At 45.6% G+C, this 21126-nt stretch overlaps 1 protein-coding gene across 1 annotated transcript in view; it reads left to right on the forward strand.

Moving 5' to 3' along the window:
• Positions 1-20847, forward strand: part of MORC2 (MORC family CW-type zinc finger 2) — a gene marked incomplete at its 3' end in the record, with an annotated part of 38892 nt that extends 18045 nt beyond the window's left edge. The window contains exons 6-15 of the mRNA XM_040081143.2: positions 1160-1268; positions 2487-2646; positions 2729-2840; positions 4072-4197; positions 9013-9092; positions 13702-13784; positions 14672-14757; positions 16220-16360; positions 16780-16934; positions 20742-20847. Coding sequence (XP_039937077.1) covers positions 1160-1268; positions 2487-2646; positions 2729-2840; positions 4072-4197; positions 9013-9092; positions 13702-13784; positions 14672-14757; positions 16220-16360; positions 16780-16934; positions 20742-20847 — 1158 coding nt within the window. The remainder of the gene's footprint in view (positions 1-1159; positions 1269-2486; positions 2647-2728; positions 2841-4071; positions 4198-9012; positions 9093-13701; positions 13785-14671; positions 14758-16219; positions 16361-16779; positions 16935-20741) is intronic.
• Positions 20848-21126: the final 279 nt, after the last annotated feature.

The raw sequence follows: 21126 nt of genomic DNA on the forward strand, positions 1-21126 counted from the left end.
GTGCAAGGCAAATGGACTTAAACCTTTTCATTTTGTTCTTAAACCACCCAAATGCAGGGAGAAGGGGAATGATGGAAGCAATGAGAGGAGGGGTGGGATTAAGTGCAGAGGAGCATATGTGGGAAGGGAATCCTACTGGTTGGAGTGGATTTGCTAGGAAAGAGGAAGGAGTTTGCTGTGTCTTTGGAAAAGTTACGGGCTTTGTGACTTACTCTGGCTGTTCTTCTTTGTGCTCACCCATGTGGCTTGATTATATGCATCCTACTGGGAAATCAGTGTGACTCTATAACCTGGGGGGGGGAAAATCCAGGATTAGGACATCTTGAGACACTGTTGGTTCAGCTGCAGTGCAGATCCCAGATCCTGACTGTATGCTTCCAGGACAGATCTCTGTCCTTTCTTAACCTTGAGCAAGAGGTGTACTCTGTTAATCTGAGAAATGCTACTTGAAGCCCCAGCATGTGAAAGGTGTGTTGTGGTATAGCTGTGGGACTTAAGCCAATCTGAAGAGAAATGTGCTGACATAACACTAATACTTCTTTCAATGCAGTGTTAATTGTTATCTGTTAAGGTGTTTTGTATGAGTTTGGTAACAGGATAACTTGATAGAGAAGATAGAGGAGATGCAAAGACACTGTTTGGGATAGGGGAGTGGGGAGAAAGAGGGGACTTCTTGTGACAACAAGATGCTAAGCTGCCTTAGCTGAAGTGTCAGTAAGGCTTTATTATGTTAAGAAATGAATTTTCTGTCTCCGGACTGCTGCACTTGATTCTAGGTACAGTGAAATGAGGAATGTGCTTGCTTTCTCACTGACATTTCTGCTCAGCGATTTGAAGGTTATTGTCCCATCTCACCTCAGTTGTATTTTTAATTTTTGTTTAAGCTTTCTACATAATATGAGTCTGCAATGCTGTGCACCTTTTAATTGTGACTGGTGTTAAATGTTTTGAAACATTGTGAAAGTGCCCAGATTGATATGCCTTCTGAAAGGAATGAGATGTTTAGAGAGAAATAGTAGTTGCTGTTTCAGCCGTTCTGCCTAGCCTGGTTTTGGCATCTCATAACTGAACATAATGGGAAGAAAACTCAGTAATGTGGCCCGCCTTCTGAACAGTGTGGTACATCAGGTGTAACACACAGTCTGACCTCTGTCTACAGTGGTTCCATGCGGATTGGGAAGGATTTTATCCTGTTCACAAAGAAAGATAACACCATGACTTGCCTCCTCTTGTCACGGACGTTCCATGAGGAAGAAGGCATCGACGAGGTTTGCATATGCTACTTGTAGTGAACTAATATAGTGAATGCTGCCTCATCTGAACTTGTCCAGCTCTCACAGAAGAGTCTGTATCAGGGCTGGTTGCGACTTTGGTGGGATCAGTGTAGGGTTTTCTTTTGGCATTATGCTTCTAGGGCTTCTGCAAACGCAACATAATTTTTTTCTTTTTTGTTTTAATTCTAATTGAGAAGTCTCACTAGAGCAGAGCAAGTTTGAAGGGCTTGTTTCTGTCACTTACAGTTATGTGTATGGTTACTTCAGGACATGCCCACACATCTTGCATTTTACTTTTCCCACAAAATTTGAATTTGAGATGTGCTTAATTTTACTGCTCTGATTTGATTTTGTGTAGCGAATTAAATATGTTTGAAGTTGCTACCCACAGGTCATTAACTGCAGCTGTGTCTCTTCTTACAGATATTTTTGATTTTTAATGAAAAGTCAGTGTAGTTCTACCTGTGAAAAACTTGTTTATTTTCATAGATAACACAGGCATTGCTGTTCCAGGCAAGGTTGATAAAGAAAAGTTTTAAATTTGCACAGGAGTGGTATCTCAGAAAGCATCTTCCATTGTGAGGGAGGGATTGAAGGGACCGGTGCAGAGAAGCTGGAGAGGGGCAGTGCGTGCTGGTAAACAGCCCATGACTGAAGCAGATTGGGAACAGTAAAATAATTCTAATTCCCACAGCAGTTCTGGCTACTTTTTTGGCTTGACTACGGTTCTGGAATGGCATCTGTGTTCCTGATACGCATCTGCAGTTCATAATTCTGTCTCTATTTTTGCTCTAAATGGCAGAAATCACCTTGCTAGCATCCTTTAAAAAAATCAAAGACTGAGATCAGGATAAATATGAGTGAAGGATCTCTGAGTTCAAGACAGAAATGAAGCCAGAGTGGTTTTTTTAGTATTACGAAAGTTGCTGCATGGGAAAGGGAAAAAGGTCCTTGAATGTGTGAGTAGCCAGTACCATACATGTGACTTGGGAATGGTTCACTCTGAGACTGGTATTGTAAGAAGGCAGCTCAGAGGCTGGAAAAGAGGGTCTATGGGCATTTGACAGACATGCAAACTACTGAATAGCTGGAAAGGACTCTCATGGTGACTTTGGGGGAGGTCAGAAGAGTAGGTCATTGGACCATGACCTGCAAGAGGGGCTGACTGGAGTGGGTGAGCCTGAGTCAGTCTCAATACAATGGGATTTGCAGGTCATCGTTCCCCTACCCACCTGGAATGCACGGAGCTGTGAACCCATGACGGACAACATGGAGAAATTTGCTATTGAGACGGAGCTCATTTACAAGTACTCCCCTTTCAAATCAGAACGGGAAGTGATGGACCAGTTCAATAAGATACGTGATGGGAAAGGTACGTGTGCATGGTGCAGGTCACAAGTGAGGTGTTTTGGGGTTAGGCTGGGATTCACCTGGTTGACTTATTACTTGCTCAGGCACCCTGGTGATCATCTTTAACCTCAAACTAATGGATAATGGAGAGCCAGAGCTGGATGTGACTTCTGACCCTCAGGATATTCAGATGGCAGAAACGCCCCCAGAGGGAACGTAAGTCTAACTGATGTAACAGGCCCTGATCAAATTTGGTGGAAGGTTTGGCTATATACTGTGCATAGGGTTTTTTTAAGCTTCTCTTTTTGTAGCAAATTAGAGAATTTAGAAGATCTGTAGTTTGTTCTTTAGGAGTTTGGGGTTCATGTGTGTGCCAGCCCATGGGTGTTGTGGCTGTGTTTGGGGTGAATGCCTGCACTGGCTGATCTCAGCTTAGCCAGAGCAGCAGACACAGTGTCCTTTAGGACCGTAAAAAAAGGAGCCCTAAGCTATATGTTTCATTTTCTACACCTATCAAAGATGTTTTATTCAGAATGAGAGCTGGTGGTGCATCACTGCTGCTTCCAAACTGCTGTTCAGTTTTGTGATTTTGTGGCAAAACATGAGATGCTGCGCAGGTCAGCCTTTGTGGGTGAATGGTATGGCAGGCAGGTGGGGTGTATCATCACATCTGTCAGGGAGCAGGGAGCACTCCTCCCTGCAGAGGATGTGCTCAGAGGGCAGCTGGAGGAGCACAGGGCCCTGTTTAGAGAGAGCTAAATGTTTGCTGCGTTGATCACCTTTAGCCTGAAAATGAAAACTGAGCTGAAATGACCCAAATGCTTGATTATATCCCAGAGCTCCATGGGCACACCTAGCAAGCTTTACGTTTTTGATGAGATAACGTGCTTCTTCCCTGAAGTACTTGAATTTTCCATAGGAAGTTTCAGACCCTGTAAAGCAGCTTTGTATATGTATTAGAGTGATGATACTGAGCAAATTGCTTGGGGCCCTCTAAGGGATCTCAGCATCTTTAGTGCCTGTTTGTAAGGCGGGCATGATTGCCACTGATCACTGTCTCTTCCTTCTGATGTCGTGGTACCACGTGTGTCAGTGAGTAGTGCAGGTTCTGTGGCAGCGTACTGCTGACTCACTAAAAGGTAGAAAAGTTCTGGTAGATGGACACACTTTCAGTGTTAAATAGTCCAGTTTATAGCTTTGGCTGTTATTATCCAGGGGTATTCAAACTCCCTCTTCAGGCTGCAGTAAGGTGTATCAGTGTCTTGTAGCAGTAGTTATGATGTACAGCTCAACAAAGAGTCTGGAGAAGACACATAGGAAAAAAAAAAGAAAAGTTTTGCTTAATGTAGCTTCATGGTAATTAAAATAGAAAGACCTTTTCTTTCACCTGCCTGCTTTGCTGAGGCTATCTCTCGGGCATGTTCTGAAGTAGATGGCTCTCTTGCAGCAAGCCGGAGCGCCGCTCCTTCCGCGCCTATGCTGCTGTGCTTTATATTGATCCCAGGATGAGGATCTTCATCAACGGACACAAAGTACAAACCAAACGACTCTCATGCTGCCTCTACAAGCCAAGGTAGGTGTTGGATCCAAAATCTGTGGATGTGTGGCGTTAGAGAAAAGGTGTAGTGTTTTGCTCTCGGGGTGTATCCTGCATAATTCCGTTCCTAACCCTAAAGCCACAGAATCAGACCATAAGAGAATGGAATGTGCTGTTGACATCATGGAAAGAGAGATACATAGTGGAATATCTAATGCCTCTGAAAATTGCATGAGTCATTGGTGCAATTTGGCTCCCTTTCAGAGCAAACAAATTAAGATCCTGGTTTTATGAAGTGCCATACTCACACAAAACTGTTGGGTAACTGTGTTGGTTTTTTGAGCAGAAGAGGGAAATACATATGGTGGGTGTTAGGATTATTCCCAAAAAACTAGACTGAGCGCTTTGAAACAGTTGTTTTTATATGTAGCTCATCTAGGTTTGAGTGGAGATTGAGAAAAATCTTTCCCTATATTACTTTTAAATTTCCTTAAACAAAAAATGTGACAGTGAGCTGGGGTGTGCTATCAGTTGGCTGAACAGAGGCTGGAAAAGGTTACTGGGATGGGAGGGGAAAGGGAAACCTGTATTTAAGTCTGCTTGAGGCAGATTCTGAGACGTTAATTTTGAGGAAGTTGCTGAACTAGCTGAAATAGATATGTAATCTTTGTTCGCAGTTAACAGAAGCCAGATCTTAGATAAGCTACCCCGGATTTTGTAACTTATTTCTTGTCAGGTTTATGTTTATGTAGCTGTGCTTGTAATGAAAAACAAAATGTGGTAAATAGGACATAAGATAGCTGCAGATTTCCTGCTTAAAGGACCCATTGAACACAGGAAACTGTAAGTTCTACCAAGGAATCATTTGTCATGAATGCATTGAAAAGGTAGAAAGGTCAGGACGAGGAAGACTCATCTTACTTCCTCATTTTGGGTGACCCCTCCCCAAAATAGACCCCCGACTCATTTTAAGAAACAAAGTACGCATGCTTAATAGCCTTTTTGCCAATTAGCATACGAAGCGAGGAATGGGAGGTGACAGGGGTATGAATATGCATTTGTATTTTGGATATTCAACGCTTTTGTAAATAAAAGACTTTGTAATTACCTGTGAATTTCGCAGTGCGAATTAGGGAAATATCCCGCGTGCTGCCCGGCCGTAATAAACATACACTTTCTAACTTTAAACTGTTAGAGAGTTTTTGTCCGTCATAGTTGGGTATCGATACTAGATCAATACCCATATTTCTTTAATAAGTCAATTCTCTGGGAGCACACAGGCTGCATTCTAGATACCCTGGCATAATTTATTTGAATAAAATAGTAGTAATTTTGTAGAATATTTGTGGGTTTTTTAGCATAGCCTTTTGGGCTCACTCTCAGCCTACCAGGCACTGTTAGCAACCACAGGCCAGTGTCATGCCAGTGACAGTGCCTGAGGAGCCTGGCTGGTTTTAAACTTAAGTTTCCTCAGCTCCTTACATGAAACTGTGTGAAATGGTATCAGAAACCTCACCAAAATAAAAGAATGTTACACCCACTGCTCCTCGTGTTGGCCAGACTAGTTGTTTCCCTGTGGAAGGCAGGGAACTTGCCGCTGTAAATCCTGATTTCCTGGGTAAAGAATCTCTGGATTTCCAGATTTTTGACTGTGTTTTACCTACGTGTGAGGGCCTTTTGCTGCTTTCACTTGTGCTGCAGTCCATCAAAAGTACTAGGGAGAGAAACCAGAGGAGGCCAAAGGTTTTTATCTTATCAGAGACAAGCTTCTTGCAAGACTCATAGACAGGATGCCATAACTGTTGGTGATGCTACCAGCATTGTGACAATATTAGGTGTCCCAGGTCACCCCAGATGTTCATTTACCTCAGTGTCTTCTTTTTCAAGTGGTCAGTAGTCTATTCTAAGGAGCCCCAAGCTGATGGATTAGTGCTGATGGCAGGTGTTTATCACAGATCTGCTTGTGCCACATCTGAGCAGACTCCTGGAGATCTGCTTATGGTGATAAGCCAGTACAAATTCCCGAACACTGTAAAGACATTTACATTTAAAATCCCCCTTCATGCAACAGAGCAGTAAAGACTGTGCAAGGCCTTCCTGTAGAGCACAGTGTAAATCTTCTCAGACTTGAGGCAATTATTGTGGCTTTACTGGGCCTCTCTGGAGAGTGTCCAGACTGATCCTTTCTGGCTGGATATCCCAATGCCACCTTTGGGCTCCAGAAGGTGCGTGGCCGTCAGGTCAAGCCATCAAAGCCTTCACTATGGGTGCTGAGAGCCAGCACAGCTCTTGGGGTAGATGCCACACTGTGCCCTGGGCAGGTTGAGGAAACTCAGTCTTTTTCCTGAGGAGAGCCCATTCCAATAGAGGAGTTACTCTGCTTTTACTGCCATAGGTGTGGGGTTTTTTTACATTTTTCTCCCTGAACCTGCTGAAAAGGGTTGCTTATGCCCTCACTTTCCCTTTAGAGCTGGAGCCAGAGCTCCCCATCCCCATTTATATACTAGGCTTTGAGTGCTCTGCAGGTTAATACTGGGTCCCTTGCTCCTGTACAGGCACTGCTTTATGTGTGAATGCACAGGGGCAGGGACTTCGATTATGGTGCTCTTTTGGGGTCAGCTGATGTAGCAGTGATGCTCAGCTCTTTAGCAAGACTGTGTTTCTGGCCCAGTAGCCTGGGCCAGGTAAGTGGTGAACCTTCCTGGTCAAGCAAAGGTGTGAGGAGCAGGCAGTGGAGATGCTGCTGCCTTACAGCCTGAGTAGCTGGTGTGCTTGTGTGGAATATCTGAAGGGCTCTTTTCTTTTAGAGGGGGCTCCCTCCTGCTGTCAGTCAGGTTGCCTTTATCTCTGAAGGAAAAGGTTGTACAGTGGCTTGTCTGCAAGTTCCAGTGTTGCTGTTAGTGGACAATGAAAGGAAATCCACTGTGGATTTAGGGTATGTAAGTGTCTTTACTGAAAAAGAGATTTTGCAGCCCTTGCATTGGTTTTCAGGAATAACAGTGCATCTTCTGAGCAGGAGACTTGTTTTCTGCTCGTCACCACCCATGTTTCTGTGGGAGAGGCTTCTCCTTACCTTTCTGCAGCTGATAACATCCTGGTGGCAGGGGCTGGCTGGTTTTGTGCAGATCTTTCACTGGCATTTGCGATTGTGTTACCACATTCCCAGCTTCCCTTGGAATGGCCTGTGTCTCCTGAAGGATTGCTTCCATCTCTTCTCTTCCCTGGTACCTGTTGGAGCTTGTTTAGCAATATGACCTGTGCAGGTAGAAATAGCCAGGCTACATGCAAGGCATGTGCCTGCATGAGGACACTCAAGGCAGTTGGAATGAGTGTCTTGAAGTTGGTGGTGGCTCACAGTGCTGTCATCTAGGACACCCCACAGCTGCTTGCAGTGCTCCCTACAATAAAGGAGTGCTGTCCCTACAGTTCCCCCAAGTGCTGCCCTGCCCTCTGAGCTGCGCATGGGGGGATAATTCAGCTTCACTCTGCTTTTCTGTCTTTTTATTTTCTGCTTCATAGTCAGGCAGATGTGCATGAAGTAATGTAGCTATGCCAACATGCAGCCTGGCTTTTCAGAGTCTGCTGTCTCCTGGCCCCAGATAGCTTTCATCAACCTTGTATAGGTTAGAGATGGTGCCACCAAAATCCTGACTCTGTAGCTCCTGACATGATGAAATCACCAGCTGTGATTTCTGGAAGTCTTAGCACCTGCCTGCTTTTTCCCCAGGGAGGAAATACTTACGAATAGCAGAAAATTAGCTTAGCAAAATGTATTTCCGGGTACTGTGCTTGTGGTATTAATTTTCTAGATTTGGGAACAATGGATTCCTGTTGGTGAGACTATGTCTGATGTCAGTACTGACATCTCTGTGTGCTCACCCACAGAAACAAGCCTAAACAAAACTTTTCATCAGTACAAGGTTGTTTCTCACAAATCCTAACAGTTTATCTGCCATTTGGGGGGAATTTTGTCTCTCATTAGGATCTAAGTGTGATTCCAATCAGTTGGTCAGTGAAGTGTTACATCCCCATGCGTTTTTACCTCTGTGTTAAAACAGCATTTCTAGTGGCTTTTGCTTTAGCTAAATACTGGAAAAGTTTATCCCATCCATTTGGGACGGGATTCTCCTCTTGGTATATCCAAAACCTCATGTCTTAAGGTTCCTGCAAGCTCTGCTTGTCCTAGTTAGCATCTTTCCTCATGACGTGCTTGGAGGTGATACACATTCATGAGCTGCTGCACAAACACCCATCTCTCACTCTGCAGCAGTCAGTGAATTTGGATCTGTATTTGGCATGTTATGCAGGGAAGGTGAAACAAGCTACTCCATCTCCAGCACAATTTACAAGGTCATGAGTCCGATGTGAAGCACACAGAAGTGTTCTGAAACTTGAAGTTCTGGTCAAATTGTTGCTCTGCTTTGAGCTAGCCCTGCGTGAGATAGGCCTGTCAGACTGCACCTGTGGACAGCTGTTCACAGGAAAGGTTATTTCCTGTGGTGGGAGAGTTTTGAGAAGCATTCCATCTATATTCACTCCTTTCTACTTCTGAAGAGATTATCTTTCTAAGTCTTGAGATTTGCTACAAGAATATGGAAATATTTCACCCCCACAGGTTAATGCAGAAAAAGAGAGGATATTGTGGTTGCAGCTACTACTAAAACATCTCTGACTTAAAAAGATTTTGCCTAGCTTCATCCAAAAATGTCCAGTTCATGGTGTGTAAACCTCCTCCATTTATTCAATCTGTTGGGGAGTAGCATGTGGGAACCTTGCTCTCTCACGCAGTGATGAAATTTTGGTTTGACCTTACTGCTGAGTTTGCTGATTAATAAATTTTGATCATCACAGGATGTACAAATACACTTCAAACCGTTTCAAGACCCGCGCAGAGCAAGAAGTGAAGAAAGCAGAGCACATGGCGAGGATAGGTGAGTTGTCAGGGTATGCATGTGCCCTCATTCAGCTGTTGCTAAGGGAAGGACCAAACCCTTGATTGGTGTGAGCTGGGATTGCTTGCCTCTGGGATCATTTGGATTGCTCAGGAACTGAATTATTGCAGCAACTACAGATGACACAGACGTACATTCCTGTAATGGAAGGAATGTACATTATTCCCAGAGATCATTTCATCTGAGACAGATGTGCAGATGTACAGGGTAACCCTTGGAGTCTCAGCAGTTTGCCCCCGCTCCATCAGAATCCTGGCTGAGCCCTGTCACCCTGCAGTTCTTCTCTCTCCTTTAAGATATTATTATTGGTTGTGTTTTCATTCTGCACCTTTCCTGTTAAGGCAGTTAAAAAAGTAGATTTTTATTCTGTCACTTTAATGTAAAGGCATTGGTCTGGGTGTGCAAGGGAGCCCAGGTTTGTTTGGTTTTAACCCTTCCAAGCATACCTTTTGTCTACCTCCTTTCCTGTCAAGTCCTGTAATCCTCATGGAAAACTCAGTTTGTCATTAATAGATACTCAGCATATAGAAATCACACAAGCACATAAATGCAGCATGAAACTGTTTTATAACTGCATTAAATCTCACAAAATTTAACACACAAAGCAGTGTTGCTCCCTAATCCTTGATGGAAAAATGCTGTAGTGAGGGAGGAATCTTGCGAGTTGTAAGTGATTTTTATGTGACCTGTATCTTCTGACTGTGTCCCAGAGAAAAGCAGCAGAGTGAAATGGTATGAATTGCCATGTTCCCTGTTCCTCCTTTAGGAAGGACAGCCTGGCAAGAATAGACTTGATAAGATGAAGCTTAAGCAGATTTTTTTTGTGTGCCTCAGTCCTCATAGGTGAATTTATTTTTAGATTTAGTCCTATAGCCAGGGCAGGTTTTGAGCACACATTCCCATTGCTTTTTGAGAAGATGCAAGGAGCAGGATTTAGAGAGGCTTCTTCCCTGAAGCAGTTGATGAGGCTTTCATGACACTTAAAAGTGGAGTTTAGTGTCTGGCACTGAAAAACTTTCGCCCATTTTTGTCCCAGGTCCGATTGGCAGTGAAATGTCACGTGTTTCCATCACCAAACCAGCCTGGTGCCTTTGGGTGTGCAGGGATCATTGAACCTGCAGTGTGCCCAGGTGGCCAAAAAGGCCAATGGCATCCTGGTCTGTGCTAGAAATGGTGTGGCCAGTAGGACTAGGGAAGTGATTCTTCCTCCCCCCACCTAGTACTCAGCACTGTGGAGGCCACACCTCAAGTACTGTGTCCAGTTCTGGGCCCCTCATTTAAAGGACATTGAGGTGTTAAGAGTGAATCCGCAGTAGGGCAACGGAGTTGTTGAAGGGTCTGGAATGCACGTCCTATGAGGAGAGCTAGAGTGGTTTAGCTATGGGAGAAGGAGGCTCAGATAAAACTGCCAGAAAGGAGGCTGTAGCCAGGTGAGGGGTAAGCCTCTGCTCCCAGGCAAGTAGTCACAGGGTGAGAAGACATAGTCTGAAGGTGCACCAGGAGAGGTTTAAGTTGGACATTAGTATTAATTTCTTCACAGAAGGGGTCATTAGATACTGGAATGGACTGCCCAGGAAGGTGGTGGAGTCATCATCCCTGAAGATGTTTAAGGAACGACTGGATGTGACACTTATTGCCGTGGTCCAGTTGACATGGTGGTGTTGGTCACAGATTGGAGTCCATTATCTTAGAGGTCTTTTCCAACCTAATTAATTCAGTGATTCCGTGAACTGTCCCCGTGCTTCTGGTGTGCAGGGATCACCAAACCAACCCAGTACTTCAGGGAGTGCAGGGATCACAGAATGGGCTTGGTGCCTCTGGGGAAAAGAGGATGCTGAGCAAAGGGCTTTTAGGACACTGTGGTGAAAACTCCCAGCTTGACCTCAGACTGTTACTGCAATACTGAGTCACATGGAGCCTCCAGGACTAAAACATTTTCGGGGCGTTATTCTCAGGGGCACACATCTCATTGCTTTGCTTGTAGGAAAATAGATTTAATCTGTAGCACCAAGCTTTCTTGTTCTCTTGAGGGTAGAAATTACTAGTTTCTCATGGTCTGCAGTACTCCAGAGGGATCCTCACCCAGGAATGATTTGCAGTTTGCTCTTTTAAACCTAGGAGTACATTGTGAGAAATGGTGGGTCTCAGCTGAGCAAAGTGCAGTTCCAGATTGCCAGAGATACCTGCCTGCAAGGAATGTGTTGGAAGCAGTCAGACTGAGCGGTTGCTGTGTCTCTGGAAGTAGCTTATGAGCTTGTGGAATCGAAACAGGATAACCAAAAAATAGCTGGAGGGGGAAGATGTATGAGGAGCAGTGACTATTGGTGACATGGCTTCGACGTATCTAGAAAGAGCCATGGCTCAGGAATGAAGACATACATATATTTAAGATGAGGAAAAGCCACTTTTCATTCCCAGGAACTAACTTCCTGCCTCATGCAGTAAGATGTATCCAGATCCCTTAAGTGAGTGGATGAACCTAGGAAGAAAGTCCCGTTCCTGGGCAAGGTGGCTGTGAAAGACCATCACCTTCTTTCTTTGTTCTTCTGAACTGAGACTGAGTACTGCACTGAGACACCTTGGCATTGTCATTGCCTCGCTACTGGAAATTCCCTTCCAAAGTTTGGAAAGCAAACAAATGGAAGAGATGAGGAGTCATGCAGGTGTCGAGTACTGGAAGCTAACAGCTCTGTGCTGCTTTTAAGTATTCTTTCAGGTTATTTTGGTGTGTTCAGTGACCTGCTTGGCAGTGCCATGTGTACACCATGCCTGTTGTCCCCTGGGAGGATGTGTATATGGGTTCCAGCTGCTGTGTGCTCACAGTCCTGCATAGGACACACATCTTAATGCCTTGGGGCTTAGCCTTGTAACTGTATTGATCCTTGTCAGCTGTCTGAGCTGTCACTGCATTAGGTTTGACCTGTGCCCTTCCAGGTTACCACTGTGTTCTTTCCACTAGCCACAAATATGTTTAGCCCACCAGCAATTTCCCTACAAGCCCTGGCTGAAATGGACCAAGTGCTTGAAGTAGCCTTCAGCCTCCTTTTGGCTTGATTTAGTCAGGCTGTCTCTTGATGACGGCACAGTCCTCGGTAAGCAGCTGTGAACCTCAGCACATGCTGCTGTGGGAGTGAGTTGAACAAAGCTCCAATTGCACGCTGTGTAAAAAGGAAAAGGGATTTCATAGTAGTCTAAGGGAACTGACTTGCTACAGACTCCAGTTTCCTTCTGGCTGGCAACTGAGTGCTGCTTTTTGGAGATGTATTGGTGATCCCTAGGTGCCAATTGCTAGCCTGTCATCTTCTTCCTTACCTCGTCCTATGTAAATCTTAGGCAAGGTTGCTCCTCCACTGGTGTGTTTCCTTATTCAGAGTGTCTTACAGCCACAGTTTATCTCCCTGTGAGGAGAGCAGGGAGGGAGATAGCTTCTGGGAGTGCTGTAACTAGGCCGCTGCGCCCCCAGGTTTGGGGGTGCAGGCGTTGCTTGCCTTGGTGTGAGCTACGCCATCCCTCAGCATGCACCCGTTGTATTGCCACATTACAGAATCACAGGATGACTTGGATTGGAAGAGATCCTAAAGCTCATTCTGTCTAAGGTCTCCCTGAGGCCTTCTCCAGGCTGAACATCCCCAGCTCTCCCAACCTGTGTCTGGAGCAGAGGGGCTCCAGCCCTTGGAGCATCTCCGTGGTCTCCTCTGGGCTCACTCCAGGAGCTCCAGGTCCTTCCTGTGCTGGGCCTCAGGGCTAGAGGTAGTTTGCAAGTGGGGTGTCACCTGGGCACAACCACTTCCTTTGCTGCCTACACTGTGGGATCGGCTCAGGGCATAGGTAGTTTCTGGGAGCCAGTGCAAACAGCTGGGCATTGCCAGCTCTCACCCACAAGCACCTCCAAGTCCTTCCACTCAGGACTGCTCTCAGTTTATTGAATGAATCTTCAGTAATACAGGGGTGCTATGTGCCTATCATCAGCATTCCTGTTTGTCTAGAACAGAGGCGAAAACGAGAGTTCCTTTTACGTGGTATATTTCTTGGATGCAAAGGTCACATGCCGAGTAGGCTTTCTGAATGCTGGGTCCTATTTAACTTGTAGCACAGATTTGTCTTTTTACCAGGCAAAAATTAGCAATTATCAGAGATAAAAGCATTTTTGAGAGTAGTCCTTTCCCTTAATATCTGCAAGAAAATTACCTCTTTAGAGCTCCTTTTTAAGCCTGAACTTCGTTCTGGTTTTGTGAGATCCTTTCTCTGAATCACGTTACCAGGCAGAGCAGGCAGGGCTGTGGGCATCCTTATACTTTCCAGTTCCTTGTTGACTTCCTCACGAATCCTTCCTTCAAACATGCTTTTGCACAGTTTATCCCTGCTGTTGTGCCAGTGTCGACTGTGACCTCTGAGCATGTTTAAGATGCTGTGTCAGTGGGACCTTCTCACGTAAGGTTTGATTTTTTGTACATTTTTGTGTTCCCTTTGTACCCTTGTACACATCAATTCAGCAAAGGCTCTCTGGAATTGCTCTCCTTGGGTGAATGCCTGACGATATCTGTCTGTACCAACTGGCTGACATCATCCTTGTCCCTGTATGTTTCAGCGGAAGAGAAGGCTCGTGAGGCGGAAAGCAAAGCCCGTGCACTCGAGCTACGCCTCGGAGGGGATCTCACGCGGGAGTCCAGGGTGAGCCTTGTGTTTTTGGCGGCATGGGATGTTTTGGGCACTAAGGGATAATTTGGAACACTGGCAGTGGAGTGATGCTGACTGGGCAGCATCCCTTGGCAGCGTGCTGTGTGCTGGTTAAGCAGGTGGTGGCCCCAGTCAGCAGTGGACTTCAAGCAGCATTTAGGCATGTCCGTGGCCTCATCACCACTGGATGTGCTTCACCATCTTCACATGGTGTCCAGCCCAAGTGAGAAGTGTGCTGGCATTCCCCTGCCTACACCCCTGATACATCCTGCATGGAAAGGTGACCTCCAGAATTTAGGTGCTGTTTGCTGATAGCTTCTGTGGAAGTGGCCCAGGGAACAGAACTAGAGCTATAGGCTTTTTGGCTGTTCCTTGCTGCCTGTGCAGCTGTCTCTGAGGCATTTGGGCTGGGCCTTTTGGAGAGGGCCTCTTTGCTTCCTTCCAGTGGGACTGTGGCTTTGAGAGGGGCAAGGCTGATCCGTGGTGTCAGGAATTGGGAGGAGGGCTGTCAGGGACATCAGGAAGGTCAGCAAGTAACCCCAGTTTAAAATCACTGAGCTTCCTATTGGTACCTCATAGAAGCAACAGTATCCAAGTGCCCTGGATGTTTCTTTGTGTTGCATTGCCGCTGGTTTCAATTTCCTTAATCCTTTTTTTTTTTTTTTTTTTTACTTGTAGACATTTTCATCCAAGCAACTGTGTAGCTGCTTAAATAACCTAGCATAAGTGTGCCTACAGGTGGAGTCACACTGGTTGTCACTACCTATCAGTTGTGACTTCTTTACATTTAAAACATTTCTCAGCTCTTCCTGAAAGAGCAGAAAATCATAAATTGAGTGAACTTTATTTCCCAGCTTGACTTTGTCAATGCCTGTTTGCAGGTGACACTGCGTCAGGTCCAGAACTTGGCCATCACCTTGCGGCGGGAGGCTGACGTCAAGAAAAGGATTAAGGATGCAAAGCAGCAGTGAGTGCAGAGGCTTTCCAGACTCTGGAGTACCTTGGCTGTTTGCTCTAGCTGCTCATATATCTCTCCTGCTTTGCATATGTGTTTGGTTCAGTTCAAAGCTTAAATATCCATGGACATCTTATATGCCGAGGTTGTTTTCGTAGGAATGTACTACAATCACCTGTTTTAAATGAAGGTGTGTCACAGGGTACCATTGCATCTGTGTGAAGGATGGTGGCCTTAAACAAAAAAAAAGAATATGAATTTTATTTATTTATAGGATTTATTTTGCAACATTTCACCGTTAAGACAGACTCAGATCTCATATCTGCAGGTGATCATTGTGTAGGGTTCATGAGCGCATGGCTCAGGTCTTCCTAATATTTGATATTAGTAGACAGTCAACAGAACATTTTAAAGAATTCCACTGGCTTCAGCTAACCATTTAAGCAGAAGTCAAATTCCTCATTAAGATAAAGTACATAACTGCAAAAGACTTGATGGGGGAAGGTGGGGAATATAAAGGAGGTCAAAATTGAGAGGAGTGGGCAGGACCATTGTATAGACTGTTCCTTGCAGTAGTTACTGGTTTGGACCTTTCATTTGAGGATACCTTCATCCTGAAGCTGATAATCCTTCTTATGAAAAATCCTCAGCATGGATATCAGGGAAGCTGTGGAACCTGATTAATTTATTATGTTGAAGAGCGGGACTTCTGTTTGTGAGACACAGGGATTTTGTTTGATTTATAGCACAAAGAGATCAAAATCTCAAGGCTTTTGGCCTTAATGGAGATAGAATTCCTGGTAACCAAAAATTCAAATTGAGAAATCCCTGTGGGCTCACAAATGTACTAGAGGCCAACTTTTGCTGGAGTCATCTGCTGCATTGCTAAAAGAGAAATCATGCAAATTGATATCCTGACATTCCAGAAAAAAAAAAAAAAAAAGCTCTGCTTGAACTGTGTGTTGTATCCTCCAGCTTTCCAGCTTAGGGAGCAGTTTTGTGAAATTTGGAATTAGGAGAACTTTCTAGAATCAGAATATCAAGCCTGTAGTTTTGTATTGAAATCTGAATTTCCATGCTTTATCTAGAAAGGGATATATAGCTGGAAAATGCAAACGAAAAGAGCATGGGAAAGGACCAGTCTGGATGCAACAGTGCACTCATAAAAGTAGTTCACTGAATATAAACATCTGAAGTAAAAACCAGAATCTGTTTTGAAGGATAAAACATACTCAAATGAATAATTAAATTATGTGTCCAGCCTAAATTAGTGTCTGTATTGTAAAGTTTTTGTATTTAGTTCATATTTGTTTGTAATGCTCTTTCAACAAAAAATTTCTATTTTTCAGGAGTAGCAGTTTACAGGATTAATTTAATGCTCAAGGGTGCTAGATTTCCATACTCTCTCTCTAACACCAGCCAATAATATGCTTTATTTTCAGCATCTCTTCAGGCTCTGTTTTGTCCCCTACAGGGCACTGAAGGCACCCAAGGAGCTGAATTTTATCTTTGGGGTGAACATTGAGCAACGCGAGCTGGATGGCATGTTCATTTATAACTGCAGTCGTCTGATCAAGATGTATGAGAAGGTGGGCCCACAGCTGGAGGGAGGCATGTGAGTCCTGCAGATTTTTCTGCAATATTTTTGCTTAAACCTGGCACATGTCTACATCTGACTTTGACTGTTCAGTAACTGTGTTCTGCATTAATCATTCTTCATGGGCCTGAGGCTTGCTCATTTTATCAGCCTTCACTTTGCATTCTGACAAATAAATGATGTTTAATACTGTCTAATATTTCCTTGGTTTCTTGATAGAGAGTTCTCTACACAAATTTTAGTCATTCCTGCAGCAGTATGAGGTGCTTGGCATTTGGTGCTGATGAGTGCTGGTAGTAATAGTGCCTCATTCTAAAGACAGGCAAAATATGTCTTAACAGCAAATACAAATATTTGAGCCCATCTTATATTTTGTATGATGGTTCAGGTTGCTAGTCTGTCAGTTTAATGTTTGCAACTCTGTGTTCCTCTTCCAGGGCATGTGGAGGAGTGGTAGGTGTGGTGGATGTGCCTTATTTGGTTCTGGAGCCAACCCATAATAAACAAGACTTTGCTGATGCCAAGGAATATCGACACTTGCTGAAGGCCATGGGAGAGCATTTGGCTCAGTATTGGAAGGATGTTGCCATAGGTAATGAGGCTTTACGATTACCAGGGTCTGGAAGGAGAAATTTGGGTGGCTGGAGGGCAGCCAAGAGTTCAGATGGTGATTCTGGGGTAATGGCTCTGTTTTGAGCAGGATGTGGTTTGTTTTCCAGCCCAGAGAGGTATCATCAAGTTCTGGGATGAATTTGGTTATTTATCAGCAAACTGGAACCAGCCTCCATCTAATGAACTGCGCTACAAGCGCAGGAGAGCCATGGAGATCCCCACCACGATTCAGTGCGGTGCGTCTGATCCAGCTGCTTCTCCCTGGGGAAGGGGGGGACACTCCTGGCTGCAGATGGGGACACTTACATGCTGTAATGGTTTTAATTTAATGAAACTGGGCAGAAACACCAATTAATGTTGTGGTTTTATGTTCACTAAATTCTGGTTGCCAAATTTAGTGTAGTGGTTTTAGCGTTTATTCTTTTTCTGTGGGAGAGAGATTAGGAGAAAAAGCAAAGCAGGCTTAAGCTATTCAAAAAAATGAATAAAATAGTTTTATTAACATGCACCAGAAGAATGGAAAAAAAGAAAGAAAGTTGGGGAAAAAAGAAAACTCAAACTAAAACAGAATGAAACTTCAAAACACTCTCCCCTCCCCCTACAAACTATTAACTTTCTTACAAAACAACATAAAAAGACACAACTTGTAATTTTCAGTCAGTTTCACCATTTAAACGTAATCTTTCATTCCTTTAGGAGAAGAGTCTCTCTAGAGTTTCATGGAGACATTTGCTACAAGTCAAAATAGTAACAGTGGCTCTTAATGTCACACATCTGCAACTGCCTGGAGTTTTTTTCAGACTGTGCTGTTCTATTTATTAGCAGCCTTTTTCTTTGGCTACTTATGAGCCTCTCAGTGTATCTGAGGTATTGTTTGCAAATGCTTCTTCTAGTCTAAAATCATCTTCGTCTCAAAGGCTGAGACCTCCTTTTAACCCAGGAGCGAGGGCTTTAAAGTTCTTAAATCTCAATCACATCAGTCTTCAATTTTGATTAGAATTAGCATTCTCCCTGACAACATTAAGATGCTACAAAGAACAGTCCATTTGTCCATAGTTTACCCTAGAGAAGTCCAGTTAAAATTGTCCACTTCTTCAATCCTATTCCAAAAGTTCTTTCACTTCTAATCCACTGACTTCATACGGTGTCTGTTCTACGTACCCTCTGTTTTCTTTCTTCTCTCTCTCAAGGAAGGGTTGTGCTTTAGAAGCTCCATGTTGCTAAGAAAGAGTTAAATCCGCCCAGGCCTGCAGTGGCCCTGTGCTCTCTGCCCGGGGCTGCAAGGCTGTAGAGATGCAAAGCTGTGCCATTAGGGGAAGCTGGTGGAGGTGCTCTCTTCCACCGTTCGGTCTCACCCAGGGCGGCCTGGCTTGGTGCTGCCACAAAGCTGTAAGCACGTGGCATTGCTGAGCTGCTCTCCCCTCTCTCCTGCTGTCATCTGGGAGAAAGAGGCCCAACCCAGGCTGCTCCCATGCGGGCAGCAGCTCCCGGAGGCCTGGCCAGGCCCGATCCAGCCACCCAGAGAGCAGCAGGGCCTGACCCAGGCTCTCCCTGCTCCCTATGCGGGCAGCAGCTCCCGGAGGCCTGGCCAGGCCCGGCACAGCCACCCAGAGAGCAGCAGGGCCTGACCCAGGCTCTCCCTGCTCCCATGCGGGCAGCAGCTCCCGGAGGCCTGGCCAGGCCCGATCCAGCCACCCAGAAAGCAGCAGGGCCTGACCCAGGCTCTCCCTGCTCTCCCTGTGGGCAGCAGCTCCCGGAGGCCTGGCCAGGCCCCATCCAGCCACCCAGAGAGCAGCAGGGCCCGACCCAGGCTCTCCCTGCTCTCCCTGCTCTCCCTGTGGGCAGCAGCTCCCGGAGGCCTGGCCAGGCCCGGCACAGCCACCCAGAGAGCAGCAGGGCCTGACCCAGGCTCTTCTGCTCTCCCTGTGGGCAGCAGCTCCTGGGGGCCTGGCCAGGCCTGATCCAGCCACCCAGAGAGCAGCAGGGCCTGACCCAGGCTCTCCCTGCTCTCCCTGTGGGCAGCAGCTCCCTGAGGCCTGGCCAGGCCCGATCCAGCCACCCAGAGAGCAGCAGGGCCTGACCCAGGCTCTCCCTGCTCTCCCTGTGGGCAGCAGCTCCCAGAGGCCTGGCCAGGCCCCATCCAGCCACCCGGAGAGCAGCAGGGCCCGACCCAGGCTCTCCCTGCTCTCCCTGTGGGCAGCAGCTCCTGGGGGCCTGGCCAGGCCTGATCCAGCCACCCAGAGAGCAGCAGGGCCCAACCCAGGCTCTCCCTGCTCTCCCTGTGGGCAGCAGCTCCCAGAGGCCTGGCCAGGCCCGGCACAGCCACCCAGAGAGCAGCAGGGCCTGACCCAGGCTCTCCCTGCTGCCCATGATGTTACCTCATGGCTATCTTAAAAAAAGGAGATCTGCCAGAGATGAGGGTTTTAAATGTATACTTCTCAAAGTTGCATTTGGCATCTTCATTAGTTAAACTAGCTGCCAGTATCTTGGCTAGCTTTCTGATAGGTCCCTGTCCTCCCCCCGCAAAGCAACAGCAAGGTCCTGGTAGGGAAGAACATTGCACATTTCTCTATAGCTAGAAACAAAACTGTGCCAACCCATGATACATGCATAGGAAATTTGGGATGCACTATCACTATCCCTTCCTAGGGCCTGTCTCCTCTGCAGTTTGCCTTTGCCTGCACTCAGTGGTACTCTGTGACATCCTGACATAAGGCTCCTTTCCTGCACAGTTCACTAACTGATCTTCAGGTGCCCCGACAGAGTAGGGCACGTATGGCCAGTAGCAGTGTTGAGAGCAGGCTTAGAAATGTCATATGAACTGGAACTCACCACAGGCACTCATCCCAGCACCAGAATAAGATCTGAAACATCCTCACAGGCAATGGGAAGTGGCCAAGTAATTTGTACTCTGATGCACTGGCCTGCACTGTGTCAGCACAGAGGAAACCTTTTACATTTACCTTGGAATTTAATGCAAGTTCTCTTCTTTGCACCTCTAAAAACTCTAGCTAAGCCCTTGTTAGGGTAATGGGAAGCTCAACACCATTACTTTGTCACCTGGTAGAGGGACACCAAACTTGCTTATTTTGTTCCCAGGACTTGAGGATGTGATTGTAGGAAGGAATGTAAATTCTTGTGAAATTATTTATTAGGCTCTTCTGCCTTGATGATTGTCCAGTCTTTTCTGGGTTCTTCTGAAGGAGGAGGGGCTTTACTCTCCTTCTTCTTGTCTTCCCTTGCTGATATCTTTCCAGAGCCTGATTTAAGGACATTTAGATTTTCTTGGCAGATCTTGATTTTGTGAAGCTGTTGGTTTTCTGGTAGGCCAGCAATACTCTGGAAGAGTTCCTGGTCCATCAAATATTTAATAGGGTTTTGTTTGTTTGTTTGTTTCTTTGGGTTTTTTATGGATAAGTCTCTGATTTGTGTTGCTTTGATTCATTAAGAGACAGTCTGACTACTGGGCTGAGCTGTGATGTCAGGACTGGCTGTTCAATTCAGTTTGTATGTGGCATTGTTGCAGCAGGAGTGTGAGGTCCTCTGGTGTTGGTTGATGCCAGGCTTCATTGCATTCTTTATAGGGTTGTCTTTAAGGGTTTCATTTAAGCATTTTGTGAGCATGAAGGAAGAATTGACTCAATATATTCTGTGACTGTCTCACTTTTTTTTGACCGCTAGTCTTTGGATACACTTTGGTGTGGTCCTTGGGCATTAAATGGGCTATGGAAAAAGATTATGTGTCTCAGGCTGTGTATTTCTGACTTGTAAAGCATCTGTCTGACAGATGTCTGTCTGAAGTGGCGGACTCTCCCGTTCCAGCTGAGCTCAGTGGACAAGATCTACCCTGACAACTGGGTGTGCTCCATGAACCCTGATCCTGAACAAAACAGGTAAGAATCAGTTAATATTAAGAGTTTTCTGCAGGATGTCTTATCTGCACATTTGGAGCTTTTTTCCTGCTTGTTCTTTGAAAACAGTTCTAGGGATTCTGTACGTTTAAGTTGTGCTCACAGTCTGTGAAAAGGCAGCAATGGCAATTATGTAGGGAGATGAATGCTGGGTGGGCGTTTGTGATGTGCAAATTGCAGAGGACATCCTCAGCAGCTGACAGGTGACACCCAACTGGGAGGAGCAGCCAGCAAATTAGGCAGCCACAGGTCCATCCAGAG

Source organism: Hirundo rustica, chromosome 17 (genome assembly GCF_015227805.2).
Source record: "Hirundo rustica isolate bHirRus1 chromosome 17, bHirRus1.pri.v3, whole genome shotgun sequence".
In the NCBI taxonomy this organism is placed as follows: domain Eukaryota; kingdom Metazoa; phylum Chordata; class Aves; order Passeriformes; family Hirundinidae; genus Hirundo; species Hirundo rustica.